This window comes from Hermetia illucens, chromosome 1 (genome assembly GCF_905115235.1).
Source record: "Hermetia illucens chromosome 1, iHerIll2.2.curated.20191125, whole genome shotgun sequence".
Classification (NCBI taxonomy): domain Eukaryota; kingdom Metazoa; phylum Arthropoda; class Insecta; order Diptera; family Stratiomyidae; genus Hermetia; species Hermetia illucens.
Genome location: NC_051849.1, coordinates 95,342,276 through 95,359,362, shown reverse-complemented (window position 1 = coordinate 95,359,362; position 17,087 = coordinate 95,342,276). Strand labels below are relative to the sequence as shown.

The 17,087-nt window shown below is 43.8% G+C and overlaps 1 protein-coding gene across 1 annotated transcript in view; it reads right to left on the bottom strand.

Annotated features, from left to right (window-relative positions):
• The window catches only part of LOC119661360 (globin CTT-I/CTT-IA-like), a 38,399-nt gene that overhangs the window by 2,090 nt on the left and 19,222 nt on the right, over positions 1–17,087 (bottom strand). Inside the window, exons 2-4 of the mRNA XM_038070669.1 lie at positions 7,016–7,414; positions 6,790–6,951; positions 6,545–6,730 (exon numbers count right to left, since the gene is read on the bottom strand). Coding sequence (XP_037926597.1) covers positions 6,563–6,730; positions 6,790–6,951; positions 7,016–7,234 — 549 coding nt within the window. The 5' untranslated portion in view covers positions 7,235–7,414 and the 3' untranslated portion in view covers positions 6,545–6,562. The remainder of the gene's footprint in view (positions 1–6,544; positions 6,731–6,789; positions 6,952–7,015; positions 7,415–17,087) is intronic.

The following is a 17,087-nucleotide window of genomic DNA, read 5'->3' as shown; positions in this document are numbered from 1 at the left end:
CCGCAAATATACCATTGGGGGCATTCCTTGATGGTATGGTGAAAAACCAGGAAATATAAAGATATGCAGTTTATTTAAAACAATGTCGAACCTCTTAGCTAAAGGAGTTGTACTTAAGCGCAACCTTACTCTTGCAGCGTAGTTACTCACCAATTGTATTAATTTGTCCCGTAAGATATGTGTTTTAGAGCTCTGAGTTGGGGCTTAAAAATACATTGAAAGTTTCCTCTGTTTGTTGTAAAAGGCGACTAAAAAGGATAGAAATTTGTGGGATAGCAACTTGAAACTTTACTCCCATTAGAAACGTCAACAACTCCTCGAATAGGGACTGACATCACAGCTATGACCTATGGCTATCGGAAACCGCTTATGATTGGTCTCTGGAATGATGCCAAGGGTCCCCTCAACGCCTGCTTTCTCCAACTTCAATTAGAAATTTAAGGATATAAGCTGGATATTCTGGGTTTAAGCTGAATGAGATGGTGGCACTCTAGAAAGTACTCCTTTCCCTCTTGCGGTACGATGCTTCTGTACTCTGGCCAAGTGGTAGCAAATGCCAATCTGGTGTTGGATTGTTACCCACGGCTACGGTGGGAACCGGATTCTATGTATCAACGGACATTACCGATATAGTGAAGAACAATTTGCATTACACGCAACTCAGGAGATGGTGACATTATGATCGTGATAGGTGAAGTGAATGCCAAAGTGGGCATGTGATGATGATGAAATACGGTCTTGGATTTTAGCAACTTCCACCGCCTCGTAATTGGTGCCATTTTGTTCGAGCACAGACAAGCAATCATATCGATCACCTCGCCACCAGCAGTCGATTTAGAAGTTGTCTGCTGGATATTTGTAATAAGAGAGTCGCTGACATTGGCCTCAAAAGGGATTAACATTTATTCGTCACTTAACTTCGCTTCCGTGTTGGGTCTGCTACTTCTCGCAGGATTGGAAAGCTGCGACCCTTCAAGTTGAACATCAATCGCTTGTATGATCGAGCTGCCACTCGAAAGAGGGAAAGCTATCTTACTGATGGGGCGGCAGATACCCTGAGTAATACGTCTGCGAATATTGGTGAACATTGGGCTGTCTTTAAAAATGTTCTTTTATCGGGTGCTACTTATGCCGTCGGCCAAATTCCGAAGGGGCATCACAAGATCTGGTTCACTGTGAAATCATGGAAGGATCGATGAACGGAAGGGATTGAAGACTCTGTTGATCGCTGTGAGGAACTATTACCGGTTATTTCCTTCATAGTAGAACAAATAAGTACCTATAGGAATGAACGAATGGATAAGACGGGTAGGTAGGTAGATATCAGTGGCTGCTCCGAGGAGCCCAATTAGCGCTTTGGTGCGCCGTTTTGATGCCACAAACTCCTAAGACCGTGACTGCTGTTATGGGAGCAGAGAAGCAGAGTCCCGCCGGCTCGGATTTTCAGAGCCAGCCCGTAGCATTCACGAAGGAAAGCAGCTCTCCGACCCTGCAGCTAGAAATCTCGCTGAGGTCCCCAAAGCATGGTTTACCCAGTGTCCGCAGCCTGACTCGAGCCAGAGCTGGGCAATCGCAAAGAAAGTGCATGAGGGTTTCCCTTCCTTCTTCGCAGCTTCGGCAATGCGAGTTGTACGGTAAGCCGAGCCTAGCGGCATGGTCCCCTATGGGCCAGTGCTCCGTGCAGATCGCCGTAATCTTGAATGCATTTGCACGCGTCTGGCACAGGAGCTCTTGTGATCGGGCTATGTTATAAGCGGGCCGAATTCTCCTTGACTTGGCACAGCTTGTAAGCCTTCACCATCTCAGGCTCGCGGCTGCTAGGTAGTGCGAGTAGACTCGGCCCCCGACAGCCGCCAGCGGAACACCGACTGTATTCGCCGAGGAACTGCCAAGAGCAGAGCCTTGCCGTGGATATTAGCTGTCAAGGCGAAAAACTTCTCATGACACCAAAGCCACCAACTCAACTAAGAGAATGTCTCCCGTAGATCAGAGGGAAAGGAACCATATGGACAGGCATTAGCTGTGCTAGCGTGGTCAAGGGCATTAGACTGGCTATTTTACCTATATATACGTCATATACGGGGATAATACTCATTTATAAGAGGAAGGGAAAAATTCCAAAACTTAATGTCGAGAGAATGAGAGGGCAAGGACGGGACGGAACGGGAAGTTTACTTACTACTACTGGTAGACTACATTAAGGAGAACACGGCAGAATAATTTAGATCATATTTAATGTGACGAATCCCTACGTTTGACTGCATTTTTTAACCAGATAGGAGAATGAGGAATACCAGGAGAACAGATTGGAATTTCTATGTATGATAAAAGACATGAGTAACAACTGGCTTCTCTAAAAGGTGTGTAGTGACATTTGGAACAAACCGGAATTGGAAGCAATTGTGGAATAAAGTCACCAAAGACACATGGGAGGCAACCTCATCATCTTGGTGGAAGAAGAACCTAACCAAGATGAAGGTAGAGTTTTAAATACACAGACAAAAGCCGGGAACTGGCCAAATTTTATAAAAACTGAACAATAGCAAGGTGATCAAAGGTTAGTATAGGTCCCAGTGCGAAACGTGGATTGGTACCCATGATGGAGTATAAAACCTGGGAAATGCCTGCTGAACCAACACCAACAGCTTTACTACCAAACCCTATCTTCACCTCCACGTGGTGACCGCTGGGAGCTCTTTCGTAACGAAAAGCTGCAGACGGAGAAGGATGAAGGCGAGTCTCCCGCGCCTAAAAACGGGACATCCTGGTTGGGGGTTGTGTAGGGTTGACAACCCTACACGGAAAACCGATGTTACGGAGCCACGAAAGGAGCCTTGGACAGGATGGACCCGGACGAACCCGGCAACGACAATGGATTAACGATTTGCGCATTTTCTCATGGAACGTGCGCTGCCTGTACAGAGATAAAGCTGATGAGCAGCTAGCCGATACCCTGTCCCAATATAGGGCTGATATAACAGCGTTACAAGAGATGCGATGGACGGGGACCGGTTTCCTGGAGAAGAGCCGCTACACCATATATTATAGCGGTCATCCAGTAAACTATGTGTTCGGAGTAGGCCAAAAAAAGCCAAAAAATGAAACCTGCTGTTATCGGCTTTGAAAACATAAGCGAACGGCTATGCACTCTACGCTTGCGAGGCAAGTTTAGAAATATAAGCCTCACTAACGTTCACGCCCATACAAAGGAGACTGCAAAGTCGGAGAAGGATACTTTCTACGAGGTAGTAGAACGAACCCTCGAAGCCTGTCCCAGATATGATATTAAAATATTACTTGGGGATTTTAACAGCCAAGTAGGGAAGGAGCTCGTATTCAGGCGATACGTTGTCTCCCATAGCTTACACGAAAATAGAAATGATAACGGACTACGGATTATTCAATTAGCAGGGTCACACGAAATGGTTGTTGGAAGTACCTGCTTTGCGCGGAAAGCGGTCCACAAACATACGTGGGCCTCTCCAGACGGGACCACTTTCAACCAAATTGACCACGTGTTGATCGAACGGCGCCACCTCTCAGCCTTGATGAATGTCAGAACATATAGGGGGGCCAATATAGACTCGGATCACTATCTCGTTGGTATGGTGCTCCGAGCTCGAATAACAATACCACCTAGAATCCCCTCTGATAATCAGGTGAGAGTGAACACAGAAGCCATCCACAACACAACCCTCCGCGACACCTATAAGAGGGAAATGGACGCCAACAGAGGATCTGGAGATGAAGTATCAACAAATGATCTTCACAATCACCTGAAGAACGTTATCTTGGATACGACAACAAACATACTTGGCCCCAGCCGCAAAAGGAGTCGGAACGGCTGGTTTGACGATGACTGCAATCTAGAAACGGAACGGAAGAATGCCGCCTACCGAGTAATGTTGCATTCTCAAAGAACGCGGGCACGCGCAGAGACTTATCACGAACTTCGTCGAGCGGAGAAACGACTTCACAGACGGAAAAAGGTGGCCTGGGAGAACCAGCAAGTCTGTGAATTAGAAAAGTACAGGGAGCAACCGCACCAGGCGCGGAAGTTTTACCAACAAGTCAGCAGGATGAAGCCTTATACACCTCGATGCTCATCCTGCGGAGAGAAAGAGGCAAATCTGATTTCCGACAGAATGGGCATATTAGAGCGATGGGTTGAGTACTTTGATGAGCTGCTGAACAACCAGAACATCGGCGAGTTGGAGGTCTCGCCAACTGAAGACGACGGACAAATACTGCCACCACCAAGTTTAGGAGAAACAGTCCGTGCAATTCATCGGCTAAAAAATCATAAGTCGCGAGGAGCCGATGGAATTACAACCGAATTGGTTAAATATGGAGGCGACCAGTTACTCCAAGTGGTTCATCAACTGGTGCTCAAGGTATGGGACAGCGAATCAATCCCTGACGATTGGTAACGAGGCATTATCACGTTACTGAGTACCATCTATAAGATATTCTCCGCTATCTCGCTGGGCCGGATAGCCCCATACGCTCAGAACATCATTGGCCCATACCAAAGATGCTTCACTCTAGGCAAATCAGCAACAGATAAGATTTTCTCTGTGCGACAACCGATGGAAAAACTGTTGGAATATGGACAACAGTTGCACCATCTGTTCATCGATTTTAATGTCGCCTATGATAGCAAAGCCAGGGTAAAACTGTACACGGCCATGAGAGAATTCAGTATCCCGACGAAATTAATAAGACTGACTAGGCTGACCCTGACCAATGTGCGAGGCCAGATAATAGCAGCAGGATCACTCTCAAGACCATTCGACATCAACAACGGTCTACGACAAGAGGATGCCCTATCATGCGTCCTCTTTAGCCTGGCCCTCGAGAAAGTGATCCGTGATGCTGAGATAAATGCAAGAGGTACGATCCTCTTTAAGTCCACCCAACTACTGGCTTATGCTGACGATATCGACATCATGGGAAGGACCACCCGAGATGTACAAGTTGCCTTCATCCAGATCGAGCAGGCGGCAATCGGCGCGAGATTTTGGGCTGCACACCAATGAAGGCAAGACAAAATATATAGTGGCAACGTCAGCACTGAAGACGAATCAACCAACAACATCAAATCGCACTGGTCAAACACGAAGAAGAATAAGGATAGAAGAATACAACTTTGAGACCGTTGACAATTTCTCCTATCTACAGTCGAAAATCACAACCGATAACAGCTACGATGATGAAATCCGCGCACGGTTGTTGTCAGCCAACAGAGCCTATCTCAGCTTACAAAGACTTTTCCGCTCGAAACGTCTCACTATAGGGTCAAAGCTCATACTGTACAAGACAATGATCTTGCCAGTCCTCATGTATTCCTCGGAGAGTTGGGTTCTTAGCAAAAAAAATAGGTCAGGACGCCAGACAGCTTTTAGGGATATCGAATTGGTGGACCTCGGCGCAAAACCGGGATGTCTGGGGTTCCTTATTAAGGCAGGCCTAGACCGGATACCGGTTGTTGCGCCGTTGATAATGATGATGAACAATAGCAAGAAAGTTGTGCTCAGAAATTAGAACAAAAATTGTATTTGGGACTTCTAAACCACGGAACTTATCCGGAACAGATGGCATTTTTCGAGTACTACTCTAAAGGGTTCCATTCCAAGTTCCTTTCTGACTGTAATAAGCGACGGTGTAGCCTGGGGGCGCACATTAAGAGTACTGAGGTTGGCAGGAGTTGCCTTTACCCCTAGAGTGGGCGAAATGGAATTTTGTCACCCTAGGTTTTCCAGATTGTCATCCTTTGTCTGAAAGCGTAGATATAAACAGCAACAATAGAAACTGAAGAAGTGGCTCTGTGCGCGTTGCTGACCATCGAAAACGCCTATGAAAACCTAAAGCATGAGAGAATATAAAATGTCTTGTCCCACAAGGAAGTCAGAAACACTGCGGTCTTTTGGGTGGGCAAATGCTTGAGTTATTCCAAAAGCTATTTAGAAAACGTATTCGCTGATGCATGTGGAAAAGCTGCGAGAGCTCTGATAAGAAACACAACAGTTCTTCCCAAAGTAGTACGAATCCCTTTTAATTATTAATATTATTGTTAGGGCAAATTTGTGTTTTTCACGTGAATTCAATTTACTCGAAGACATTATAAATTATCAGGTTCATGGTAATGTGGAATAGTCGTGCACCCCAAGTTCTTCACATAAGAATACCACACAATTTTTCACACCTGAAGCTTTTGGTCTCAAACTTGTTGTTAATCCTTAAATTGACAGATCCATTACATAAGTTTTCCATGGAGCAGACACCGTTAATGATATGGATTAAGACAAGCTTTGTGTACTATCATTCACATTTCACCGCTGATAAGATGAAGAGTTTAAAAAAAGTTGTCGCGAAATACCATAAAATAGAATCACTACTGGAACTAATGAATTCTATTCACTATATTGCCTTTGCCTTTGCTTCATTTTGCCATAAGGACAATTACTACATATAATATATTAACCTTTAAGGATATTTCCTGGGCTTAAAACAAGTTTGTAGTGAAAGAAGAACGATTTCTCACTTATCTATTCATTGCAGATTATATGTTATGAGCATGATGGTGATGTCCTTCAAGTTTTGCCACAGCCTCTAGTCCTTCAAATACAACATGATGGACGTTATTGAAAAATACTTTGTACGATTTGCATTCGGCCTCCGTTAAGTTACACAATTCTTGAAGTCCTTCGACCGCAATAGTTCTAAAATCCTATTCACAGGAAAAACACTTCAGCCAGTTCTCCAATCTCAAGAAAATTTCCATCTTACCCGAAAAGCCTTTTGTGGAATTTCTCGTCGATAATGACTCCGGGCAATCGGTAGCCAAATTTTCTCCATTTCCGTTTCAATGTTTCCTTCGGCCAGGACGTCCACATTGCTATCGAAAACTCGAATCATTCGACCGGCATGTGTTCGAAAACCAGGTGCACCCTTAAAGAAAATTGGGGAAAAATAGGTTTAATGATTTTATATCTTTCTACGAAGATGACATTACCTTTAAGGTCAATAAAGGGTAATTTTTGAAGTGCTCGAAGAACTCTTGATAGACCGGAAATGTCTCGAAATATTTGTAGAGAATTTTCTCGCCAACGTCCATTGGATGTTCATGCGGAAGTACCCATGTCCGTTTTATGTTGGTTACATCTTCTGCTGTGAATTCTATGAAATCGGGTACTTTATCCTTGGGTTGCAGAAAGGATACAATCATCCCCATTTTAAGTATTCAACCTTATTTTCCCTTGCAATTTAGATGATACCAAAAGAGTAAGAACGGTAAATTAAAACACCAACTTGCACTACGTTAGCTTCGCTGTTTGGTCCTCTCGATGATTTGTTCGATTTGTAAGGTCCTTACGCTTCTGTCTATAATAAAAACTGACACGTTTCCCTTACTCTGAAATTTTGAATGGTGAAATGAATGAATGAGGACTTAAAACAGTAAGTGGTATATTAAATAGTTTACTACTTGTTCTGGGTTATCTTGCTAATTTATCTACAGTCAACAGGATTGTAAAAAGGGGAGATTGTTGTACGAATTGGCGGTCTATTTACCCAATTGATTGGATCATTCAGTCGCGTGTCGGCTAACTTTTGTTTATATAATAAATTTTCCCAGATAGCGGTCGGAATACAATGTTAATAGCTTGTAGTTCTGTAGCCAAAATGAGAATAAACTTATAATTATGAGTAATCAATATTAACGATAAGTAGTTTTTAACAATCAAACAAAAAGGGAAGAGCAAAATAAAACGATTCTATTACCAGTTTTTCTTCGTCTCATCAAATAAAAGATGGACAATTTTGGATAGACTTCTAGTGAAATGATGGCTATTAATCACCCATAGAGCATTTTTCTTTCCCTTTGTTTCTTTTAGTTATTGTAAATTACCGGCAAAAACCAGTAAGCGGGTCACAGGGTAGACTATGCCACAGTAGATCTACTATAGGCAGTACCCTCACAAAAATGACCCCACTTGCAAATGTGCTTGCAGAAGCTTATCTGTACACATCAGAGACGCTAAACAAGGAAAAGGTATAATTTTCGTCAAATCGTATTGGTAAGAGAGAGATCGGTGAGCTTTTGCTATTCTGGTACTACGGCGTGCTGACCCATATAGCAAAAAGTTGTTTCACGTATTCACTTATACTTATAATATGAGCAAAAACTTGCCAATCTCACCAATACATTGGCAAGTCCGGGCAGTATGTCAAACACAGCTGATCGGGTTTTCGGTACATCTCGCTCATGCTCAAGGGCAAAACAATTTGAAATCGTGTGTACTCGCACTGATTTCCCCCCTTGAGGGGCAAGGGGGAGTGAGGTAGCTGTCTAGTATCTAACTGTGGACGATGCGCTCTAACTCGATTCTTTTCTGAACCATTTGTGATGTTTGGCTGCTACGTTCTAATAGTCAGCTTTCCATCGAATTGCTTCCGGACAATAACCTTATTTTTTTCAGATGCGGCGTATGCACATATGTATGTGTGACTCTGTCGCTTTCCGTTTCCAATCAACACAGTATATTTCATTCAAAACTTCAGTAGACGCCGTTGTTGGCTACATTGCCTAGGATCCTAATCCTGTAGTGTACCGTTACGGTCTTGAATGAAGTGCTCTAATACACTTCAAGGCCCTGATCCAAAATGGATTGTTGCGCCAAGGATTATTATTATTATAGATCCTGTTTTCAATAATGATGCACATATAACAAAAGGCAATCTTCGTCTCTATTCGATAGCCAACACCTATTCCGTGAGATTTTAGCGTTTCTCGTGGTTTCTCTTCTTGATATTGACATTGGAGCTCTGGTGATTTCGCTTTGAGGGGGAGTTCCACTTCGTTTGTAGTGCTGTTGTATTTTCTGCTCCGGTCCCGCTTTGCGCTTATTGTGGGGCTTCACTCACACACTCACACACCGTGGCCGCAAAGACGGAAAGAGAAGGGCCAGGTGCCACCATTTTGGCGACATAATCCGGAGGCCTGGTTCCGAAAATTAGAGGTGCAGTTCGCGCTCGCGGGCATCACTACAGACGAGATGCGATTTAATCATGCGCTTTTCGCCGACGCACTTGAAAAGTGATTTTACTCAAAGTTAAAGGGAACGCTTATCAAGCGACTGTCGGTAAGTGCAAAGCTGCTGCGTGAGGTGAAGCAGTTGGGCGGGGACAAAGTCGGGGTAGAGTTCCTGAAGTTGCTATGGATGGAACCATGCCATCTTGGTCTGTGCAGACTCCGGGCCTTTGGAAGTGTTAGTAAAAACCGCTGGCAAGATCCACGAGGCGCATGGGCGCCCTGTGGTTAGTGAAGGTCACGGGAGACCACGGCCAAATTACTGAGCTTCAGCAGACGGTGGCCACCCTCGGGACTACCGTCTCTAACCTAGCGCCAACATTGCGAGCTGTGTGATAGGCGCCGAACTCGATCGCGGTCCGCCAACCGAAATGGGCGACCTCAACGAGTCCTGCGGTTTGTTGATATTACTGCATCTTTGCCGACAAGACAAAGAAATATACCAGGAAGTGCACGTTCACATTAACAAAAAGCTAAACTCTGAGGGAGCTCCGGTAGCGGCAACCCAGAACGCAGCTCCAAGCCGCCTAACCATCAACGATCCTTTGAGTAAGCACCTTTAATTAGTCGACATAGCCACAAACGTCTCAGTCCTCCCGGTATCGCGGAATCACAAATTGATCCCGTACAACTCAAACCATCATCATCATCATCATCAACGGCGCAACAACCGGTATCCGGTCTAGGCCTGCCTTAATAAGGAACTCCAGACATCCCGGTTTTGCGCCGAGGTCCACCAATTCGATATCCCTAAAAGCTGTCTGGCGTCCTGACCTACGCCATCGCTCCATCTTAGGCAGGGTCTGCCTCGTCTTCTTTTCCTAAAATAGATATTGCCCTTCTAGACTTTCCGGGTGGGATCATCCTCATCCATACGGATTAAGTAACCCGCCCACCGTAACCTATTGAGCCGAATTTTATCCACAACCGGACGGTCATGGTATCGCTCATAGATTTCGTCATTGTGTAGGCTACGGAATCGTCCATCCTCATGTAGGGGCCAAAAATTCTTCGGAGGATTCTTCTCTCGAACGCGGCCAAGAGTTCGCAATTTTTTTTGCTAAGAACCCAAGTTTCCGAGGAATACATGATGATTGGCAAGATCATTGTCTTGTACAGTAAGAGCTTTGACCCAATGGTGAGACGTTTCGAGCGGAAAAGTCTTTGTAAGCTGAAATAGGCTCTATTGGCTGCCAATAACAGTGCGCGGATTTCATCATCGTAGCTTTTACCGGTTGTGATTTTCGACCCTAGATAGGAGAAATTGTCAACGGTCTCAAAGTTGTATTCTACTATCCTTATTCTTCCTGTTTGACCAGTGCGGTTTGATGTTGTTGGTTGATTCGTCTCCGTGCTGACGTTGCCACCATATATTTTGTCTTGCCTTCATTGATGTGCAGTCCAAGATCTCGCGCCTATTGCCGCCTGCTCGATCTGGATGAAGGCAGTTTGTACTTCTCGGGTGGTTCTTCCCATGATGTCGATATCGTCAGCATAGGCCAGTAGTTGGGTGGACTTAAAGAGGATCGTACCCCTTGCATTTACCTCAGCATCACGGATCACTTTCTCGAGGGTAAGATTAAAGAGGACGCATGATAGGGCATCCCCTTGTCGTAAACCGTTGTTGATGTCGAATGGTCTTGAGAGCGATCCTGCTGCTATTATCTGACCTCGCACATTGGTCAGGGTTAGCCTAGTCAGTCTTATTAATTTCGTCGGGATACTGAATTCTCTCATAACCGTGTACAGTTTTACCATGGCTATGCTATCATAGGCGGCTTTAAAGTCGATGAACAGATGGTGCAACTGTTGTCCATATTTCAACAGTTTTTCCATCGCTTGCCGCACATAGAAAATCTGATTCGTTGCTGATTTGCCTAGAGTGAAGCCTCTTTGGTATGGGCCAAAGATGTTCTGAGCGTTTGGGGCTATCCGGCCTAGCAAGATAGCGGAGAATATCTTATAGATGGTACTCAGTCACGTGATACCTCTATAATTGCTGCACTGTCTGATATCTCCCTTTTTATGTATGAGACAGATAATGCCTCGTTGCCAATCGTCAGGCATTGATTCGCTGTCCCATACCTTGAGCACAACTCAAACCAGAGGCGTCAAATTCCTCAACTATATATATTTACGGCTATAGGCAAGTGGATGTCTGGGACTTCGACGGCGTTTGGCGTTTTGTTACAGCGGACTTCAGCAGTCGCATATCATGCACAGGCTTCTAACGCCATTACGGATCGCTGGTAGATCTGCAGAACAGGTCTCTTATAGACCCGACAACCTCACCTAGGTCTTCAGAAAAGCTTGCCACCCGCTCAACTGTCAGTTTTTCTATAATTTTTGAAGAAGTAGTCGACCCTCGCATTCGAGCGCTCCCTTAAAAATACAGCAATATAACTACCGAAAGTAGTCTCTCGAACCCAGCTAAGCATGATGATTTTCTCGAAGTTGTGTCCGTTACCACCCCAGAAGCTCGCTGTTGCTAAGAAAGAATTTGATATACTTTTAAAGAAGGGAATTTGCAGACCTTCAAATAACTGCTAGTCTTCTTCACTGCGCATGGTGCCAAAGCCCAATGGCAAATGGAGACTATGTGAAAATTATAGACGCCTGAATGCTCAGACCATTTCAGGACGCTATCCCATATTATTCATCCACGACTTTGAGCACAACCTCGTTAATTGTTGTGTTTTCACGACCTTGGACTTAAACAAGGCGTACCATCAAATCCCTGTAGCTCCAGAAGACATTCTGAAAACGGCATTGTGCACATCTTTCGCATGGACGCCTTTTGGTCTGTGTAGATCGGTGGAAACTTTTCAGAGGTGCATTCACCCTGTTTAGTGAGACCTTAGCTTTTGTTTCCTGTACTTGGATGATGTTTTGGTTGCTTCTTCTTCTGAGTCTGGGCATTTGGAACATACCGAATGCATTTTTCAACGTCTCCTTGAGGCCGGTCTTGTACTTACCGTGGAAAAATGCAAATTCCTTCAACAGCAGGTGAAGTTTTTAGGCTACAGGATTTCCCCTGAGGGAATCCACCCGGATCCAGGCAAAGTTCAGGCCATCATCTAAAACGGTCAAGGATTTGCGGAGGTTATTGGGCATGTTAAATTACTATCATCATTTTTTGCCCAAAGCCGCACAACATCAAGCCATCCTCAACACCTACTTGTCTGGGCCCATGATCAAAGGCTCGTGGTTTACAGAAGCCGTCCAGGCGTTTGAGTTAGCAAACGATATCTGGCGGACGCTACTACACTCCTGGCATTCCATCCAGCTGCACCCCTAGCCGTATTCACCAATGCCTCAGACATCGCAGTAGATGCTACCCTTCACCAAAAGGTGAACCAAATCTGGCAGCTGTTGAGTGATCCTGAGCCGCGTACATGGCAATCAAATACTTTCGATATTTCTTAGAAGGGAGCTCGTTCCAGTATTCACGGACCATAAGCCTCTTCCCTTTGCTTTTAAGCAGAAGCCCGACAAACTGTCCCCTCGTCAACTTCGGCACCTGGACTTCATAAACCAGTTTACTTCGGACATCCAGCTCGTGTCCGGCAAGGGAAGTGTAATTTCTTCTGTTATGTGAGCCGTTTTTTCGGCTTTTTTTATAATGAAAAAAAAAACTAAATTTTGTTTACCCGTGTCAAAGATAAAGAAACTTTTGATTCGATCCAGTGCTCTTCAATATCGCATGCGGGTTTTTGAAAGTTTCTTTCGTTTGCGCAACAGAAATCGGTTCTTAAGGCGAAACGCTAATCGCAGATCAAATACATTTTAATGACAATGGGTGAGAGAGCCGTTCTGCTTCTTTGTTAGCAGACAGGACTGCTGTTAAAACTATACCTAATCGAGATATGGCCAATTTGATCTATTGATTAGCGGTATGCAAGGTATTTCGGAGCCCAGGCACCATATAGTGGCAGCATCCCCATTTTTTCAGACTTTTCGGTTGGGTGGTTTCTGAGAATGGGTCCGTTAAAGGAATGATCACTTTCGACCTCCTCACTTCACTTTCACTTTCGACACCTCACTTTCAATGTCAAAACTAAGACCGGCTTCGGAAAGTACTAACCCTGACTTTCATTTTATACCCCACATGACTATATTTGATGAAAAAACCGTCCCTTTTGCATCTATGGGAAAACCCATTAAATTCGCCACAGAATGATGCACTCACTAAGTATATGCGTGAGCGCTGACAGTTCCTGCTTTTCCACCAAATTTGGTGTCAATCGCTATAACCGTTTCCGAGGAAAATGCGTGTGGCAGACAGACAGATAGACAGACAACCGGACAGACAGTCAGTAAAACGATTTTAATAAGGTTTTGTTTCACACAAAACTTTCCAAAGAGACTGTGGGGATACTCCACAAAAGAGTAAACAGAAGATGTATATATGATATAAAAAAATAAGTTGTGGACCCTAAGTTTCTTACAAAGGAAAGTCCACACCTGAGCTGCCGGTTTCCAACTTGTTCCCTTTCAGTTGCTTGCAAAATTGGCTCCAATATTTGAAATCAGTGTTATATCAGTCTTTCAGTTGCAGATTTGTACAACTGCAACATCAAAGCTAAAGCCAAAGCTTTATGCAGAAATGCATCTATGAATATATAGTAGATTTTTGCAGGGTATTTTGTGGTGTTTGGAGGGATCTTTGGCTTTCCAGCTTTATCTGTAAAAATAGCTTTGGTACAGCCGTAGTCGATATTTTCTTGGGTCCGCTATAATATTTTTTGCACCTGTTTCTCTGAAAGGAAAGGTTTCTTCATAATTTTTATTTTCAAAAAGTGGACTTGCTGTAATCCGGGGACGTAGGCTCCCTATTGGTAGAGAATATTTTTAGCTCAGGCATCAATACTATGTTGCTTTTCGAAAAAATGTGTCGAACAACCTCTTTTTTAGTCCTTTTGTAAACGTTCGCTATCACTCCTTCCCTGCCTGTTCCTTTGAGGTGCAAAGGCATTTTCTTGCTTCTGGTCAGCGTTTTGTTTATTTATTTAAATCAAAATGTACAATAAACCGAGATATTTCAAAAAGATATTGTAAGGATATATAAGAAAAAAAGAAACGTTACACTGATGAGGATAAAGGACCAAGCTGCAAGCGGTTGTTGTTCATTTGGCATTCTTAGCACAGGGGAGTAAAAGTAGCATAAGAGGAACCTCAAAAACGAAGACATTTTGTAAGCTCGGCTGAGGATGGCAACATAATGACAATTAAATCGACGTTTACTGTCGAACGTTATGCCAAAATCCTTATAAGAGCAAATAACTGAAAGAAAAAGGAGTTGAGACGCAATTTTTTAGGGAGATTCTACTCACTCTACCAGCAAAGTAAAGTGGGAAACACAATCAAGATGCGTGCATAGACAAGCTCCGATCCGCACGCAGTTTCAATGTACAATGAAGATTTCAGGTCTGCAAAGTTTGCTCCATGTCGACAAGGTTCGTTGTGATCACAGATTATGCCATTTGCAATTTGGCAGCACTTTTCGTTTTCGACTGGTCTTTTTGAATGTAATTAATTTAAATGAATCCGTTTTGAGGACTGCGGAAAGAACTATTTGCGTTGCAAGTGTTAATTTTTAATGTCACTAGCGTTAGTCCCGTCACTTCTATTCATAAAAATTGAATTAGCAATAATAGGACGTCCTTTGATCCAAGGATGAACTACTCGGGATAACAATACTGTGGAATTTCGAATAAAGTTCTCAATTTCGTTGCCAGTGGTTTCCGCCAAGGGGAAAAGGTAAATGTTGGTCGTGCTGCGAGAGCCTCAAAAAAAACTTTTAGATACTACGGAGAAGATGTTGGGGAGAGTGATATACGACAACGTCTAACTATGAGAGTCTATAGGTTTCAGTGAGCATGTTCTATGGTCGATGCGGTAATAATGGCCGCGGATTTGGCTTGGTAGGCGATGGCCAAGCTGGAATGCAGAAATGCTTTTAATTCGGCCAACTAGAAAACGAATCAATTAAGGAAACTTTAGTCAAACTGGCTGCCTCTTGCTACTTAGCTCTGCCGAGATGACAGGAAAAAAGCTTATTTTGTGAGATATGTAAATATTACGTGAAATTTCTGTATTGAGACCAGGGATGCAAACTCTACTTATTTATAAGGAGATCTACTTATCTCCTTATTTTTGCATGAAATCTACTTATTTTTACACGCTATGATTGATTTTTCGATTTTTGCAAAGCGCATAAATAGTCATTGAAGTAGAAGGTTGTATTACAACAATTTTCGTTTAGAGTAGAATGGATCTTGATGCTGAACTAAAAACAGTAGTATAAAGACTACCATGGTAGTTCAACGGTCAAGTCTTGTGGCTTGTCACTTGGTTTGTGTATGCATGACATGAGGCCGTGCATGTGTATAAATTGCAGTTGGAAAATGTGTCAAAGTGTGTCAGAGTGTGTCATGACATGATTGTGTTTTTTACTTGTTTAACTGTTCGCACTTTGTTTAGCGCCGGTGAGCCGGTCCGTTTCGTTTGAATTCTATGAGATTGGAATTTAAATTTATTCATGTAAGTAAGAATTGAAAATTAAGTTTAGCATGTAACTGTAAGAAAGATAATTTTAGGCATGAAAATGAAAAGATTTTTCGAAGTAGTTTCGAAGGACCCGCAGCGGGCATCTTCAAGTTCTGAACCTGACTCGGAAAGCACCGAAGGAATTAATGAAAGTCCGGAAAAGGATAAGGAATGTGAAAAATCGAAAAAGCAGAAATATGAACAAAAGTACGTAAAATACTGGGAAAGTGAATTTAAATGGTTATCTGAGGGAACAAAAGGCTGTCATTATGCATTCTGTAAAGTGTGCTCTGTAGATGTATACATAGGGAAGATGGGTAAAAGTGCAATTAAATCCCATGCAAACACCCAAATACATACAAAAAACGCTGCAACGATTTCATTAAACCTAGTGCAACAAAATATTGAACCATTATTTAGTTCAGTTGTGGTCTCAATTTGAGACCACTATTCTGCAACATTATGTAGGATAGAGTACGGGACTTCTGCGTGTTAGACGAGGCAACGTTGATTTGTTTGTATGTTAAGTAAGTTGGCGATAGTTGCAATTACGGAGCACCTCGTGGGATTGAAACCATCAGGTCGAACGAGAGAAGTGGGAAAGGGGGATGGTAAAGGATTTCGCCCGGAGCTCAAAATGTTCGGGTGTTCTGAGTAGGAATTTTATTGAAAAGAGGGAGAATAGCCGGGTCCATGGGAACATTTTTGTTTTTGGTCGTCAGCTTTTTCTGCCTATTTGCGTGTCAGTATCAATTACTGGAGACAGGCATATGTTTATACATAGATATGCGGGTAGTGTTCAATAAGGAGGGCATCTGTATACGTATGTATGCTTTCGTGCACAGAGTGAAGCACGAATGTGCAAAAGTATCAAGATGCCTTATATCAATTAAATGTGTACATATTTATGTACGCCTGTGTGGAGTTGCCAAATCTCCCATCAGGCGCGTCCCTTCGTGCGGATAAGGGAATGCTCGGCGAATGTGTCATGGCCATGCACATGCACGCATCCGGAGATGTGCGTGTATGGGCATGTTTATGCGCAGGCCGGGTAGGTGGGAAGTAAACACCCACCCGTGGATAAAAATTGGCTATGGGAAGGATACCCAGAAATAAAACCAAACATGGAGGAGCAGAAGAAGAATGAAGTTACGGTGCAGGGCTTCGGAAACCCAGTGCCGGCGGTTTTTGGGAGTGAGCGAGCGGGCTCCCGGCCGTCGATATCCAACGACCGCAGTGCCTCAGTAGTGGGAACCTTGGCTACTGTGGCATCTAATGTTACAAGCGTACGGGAGGAACTTGAACTGACTCCAGTGATGGATCCGTTCAGAAGGAGCTCGATTTTTCGCAGATCCCCTCCCACACGGGCACAAGCCCCCACGATCGCTACCCCCAGTGGGAAGCGTATAGCGGGAGTCTTCGATGAGGAAGAATCGCTGACGCCGAT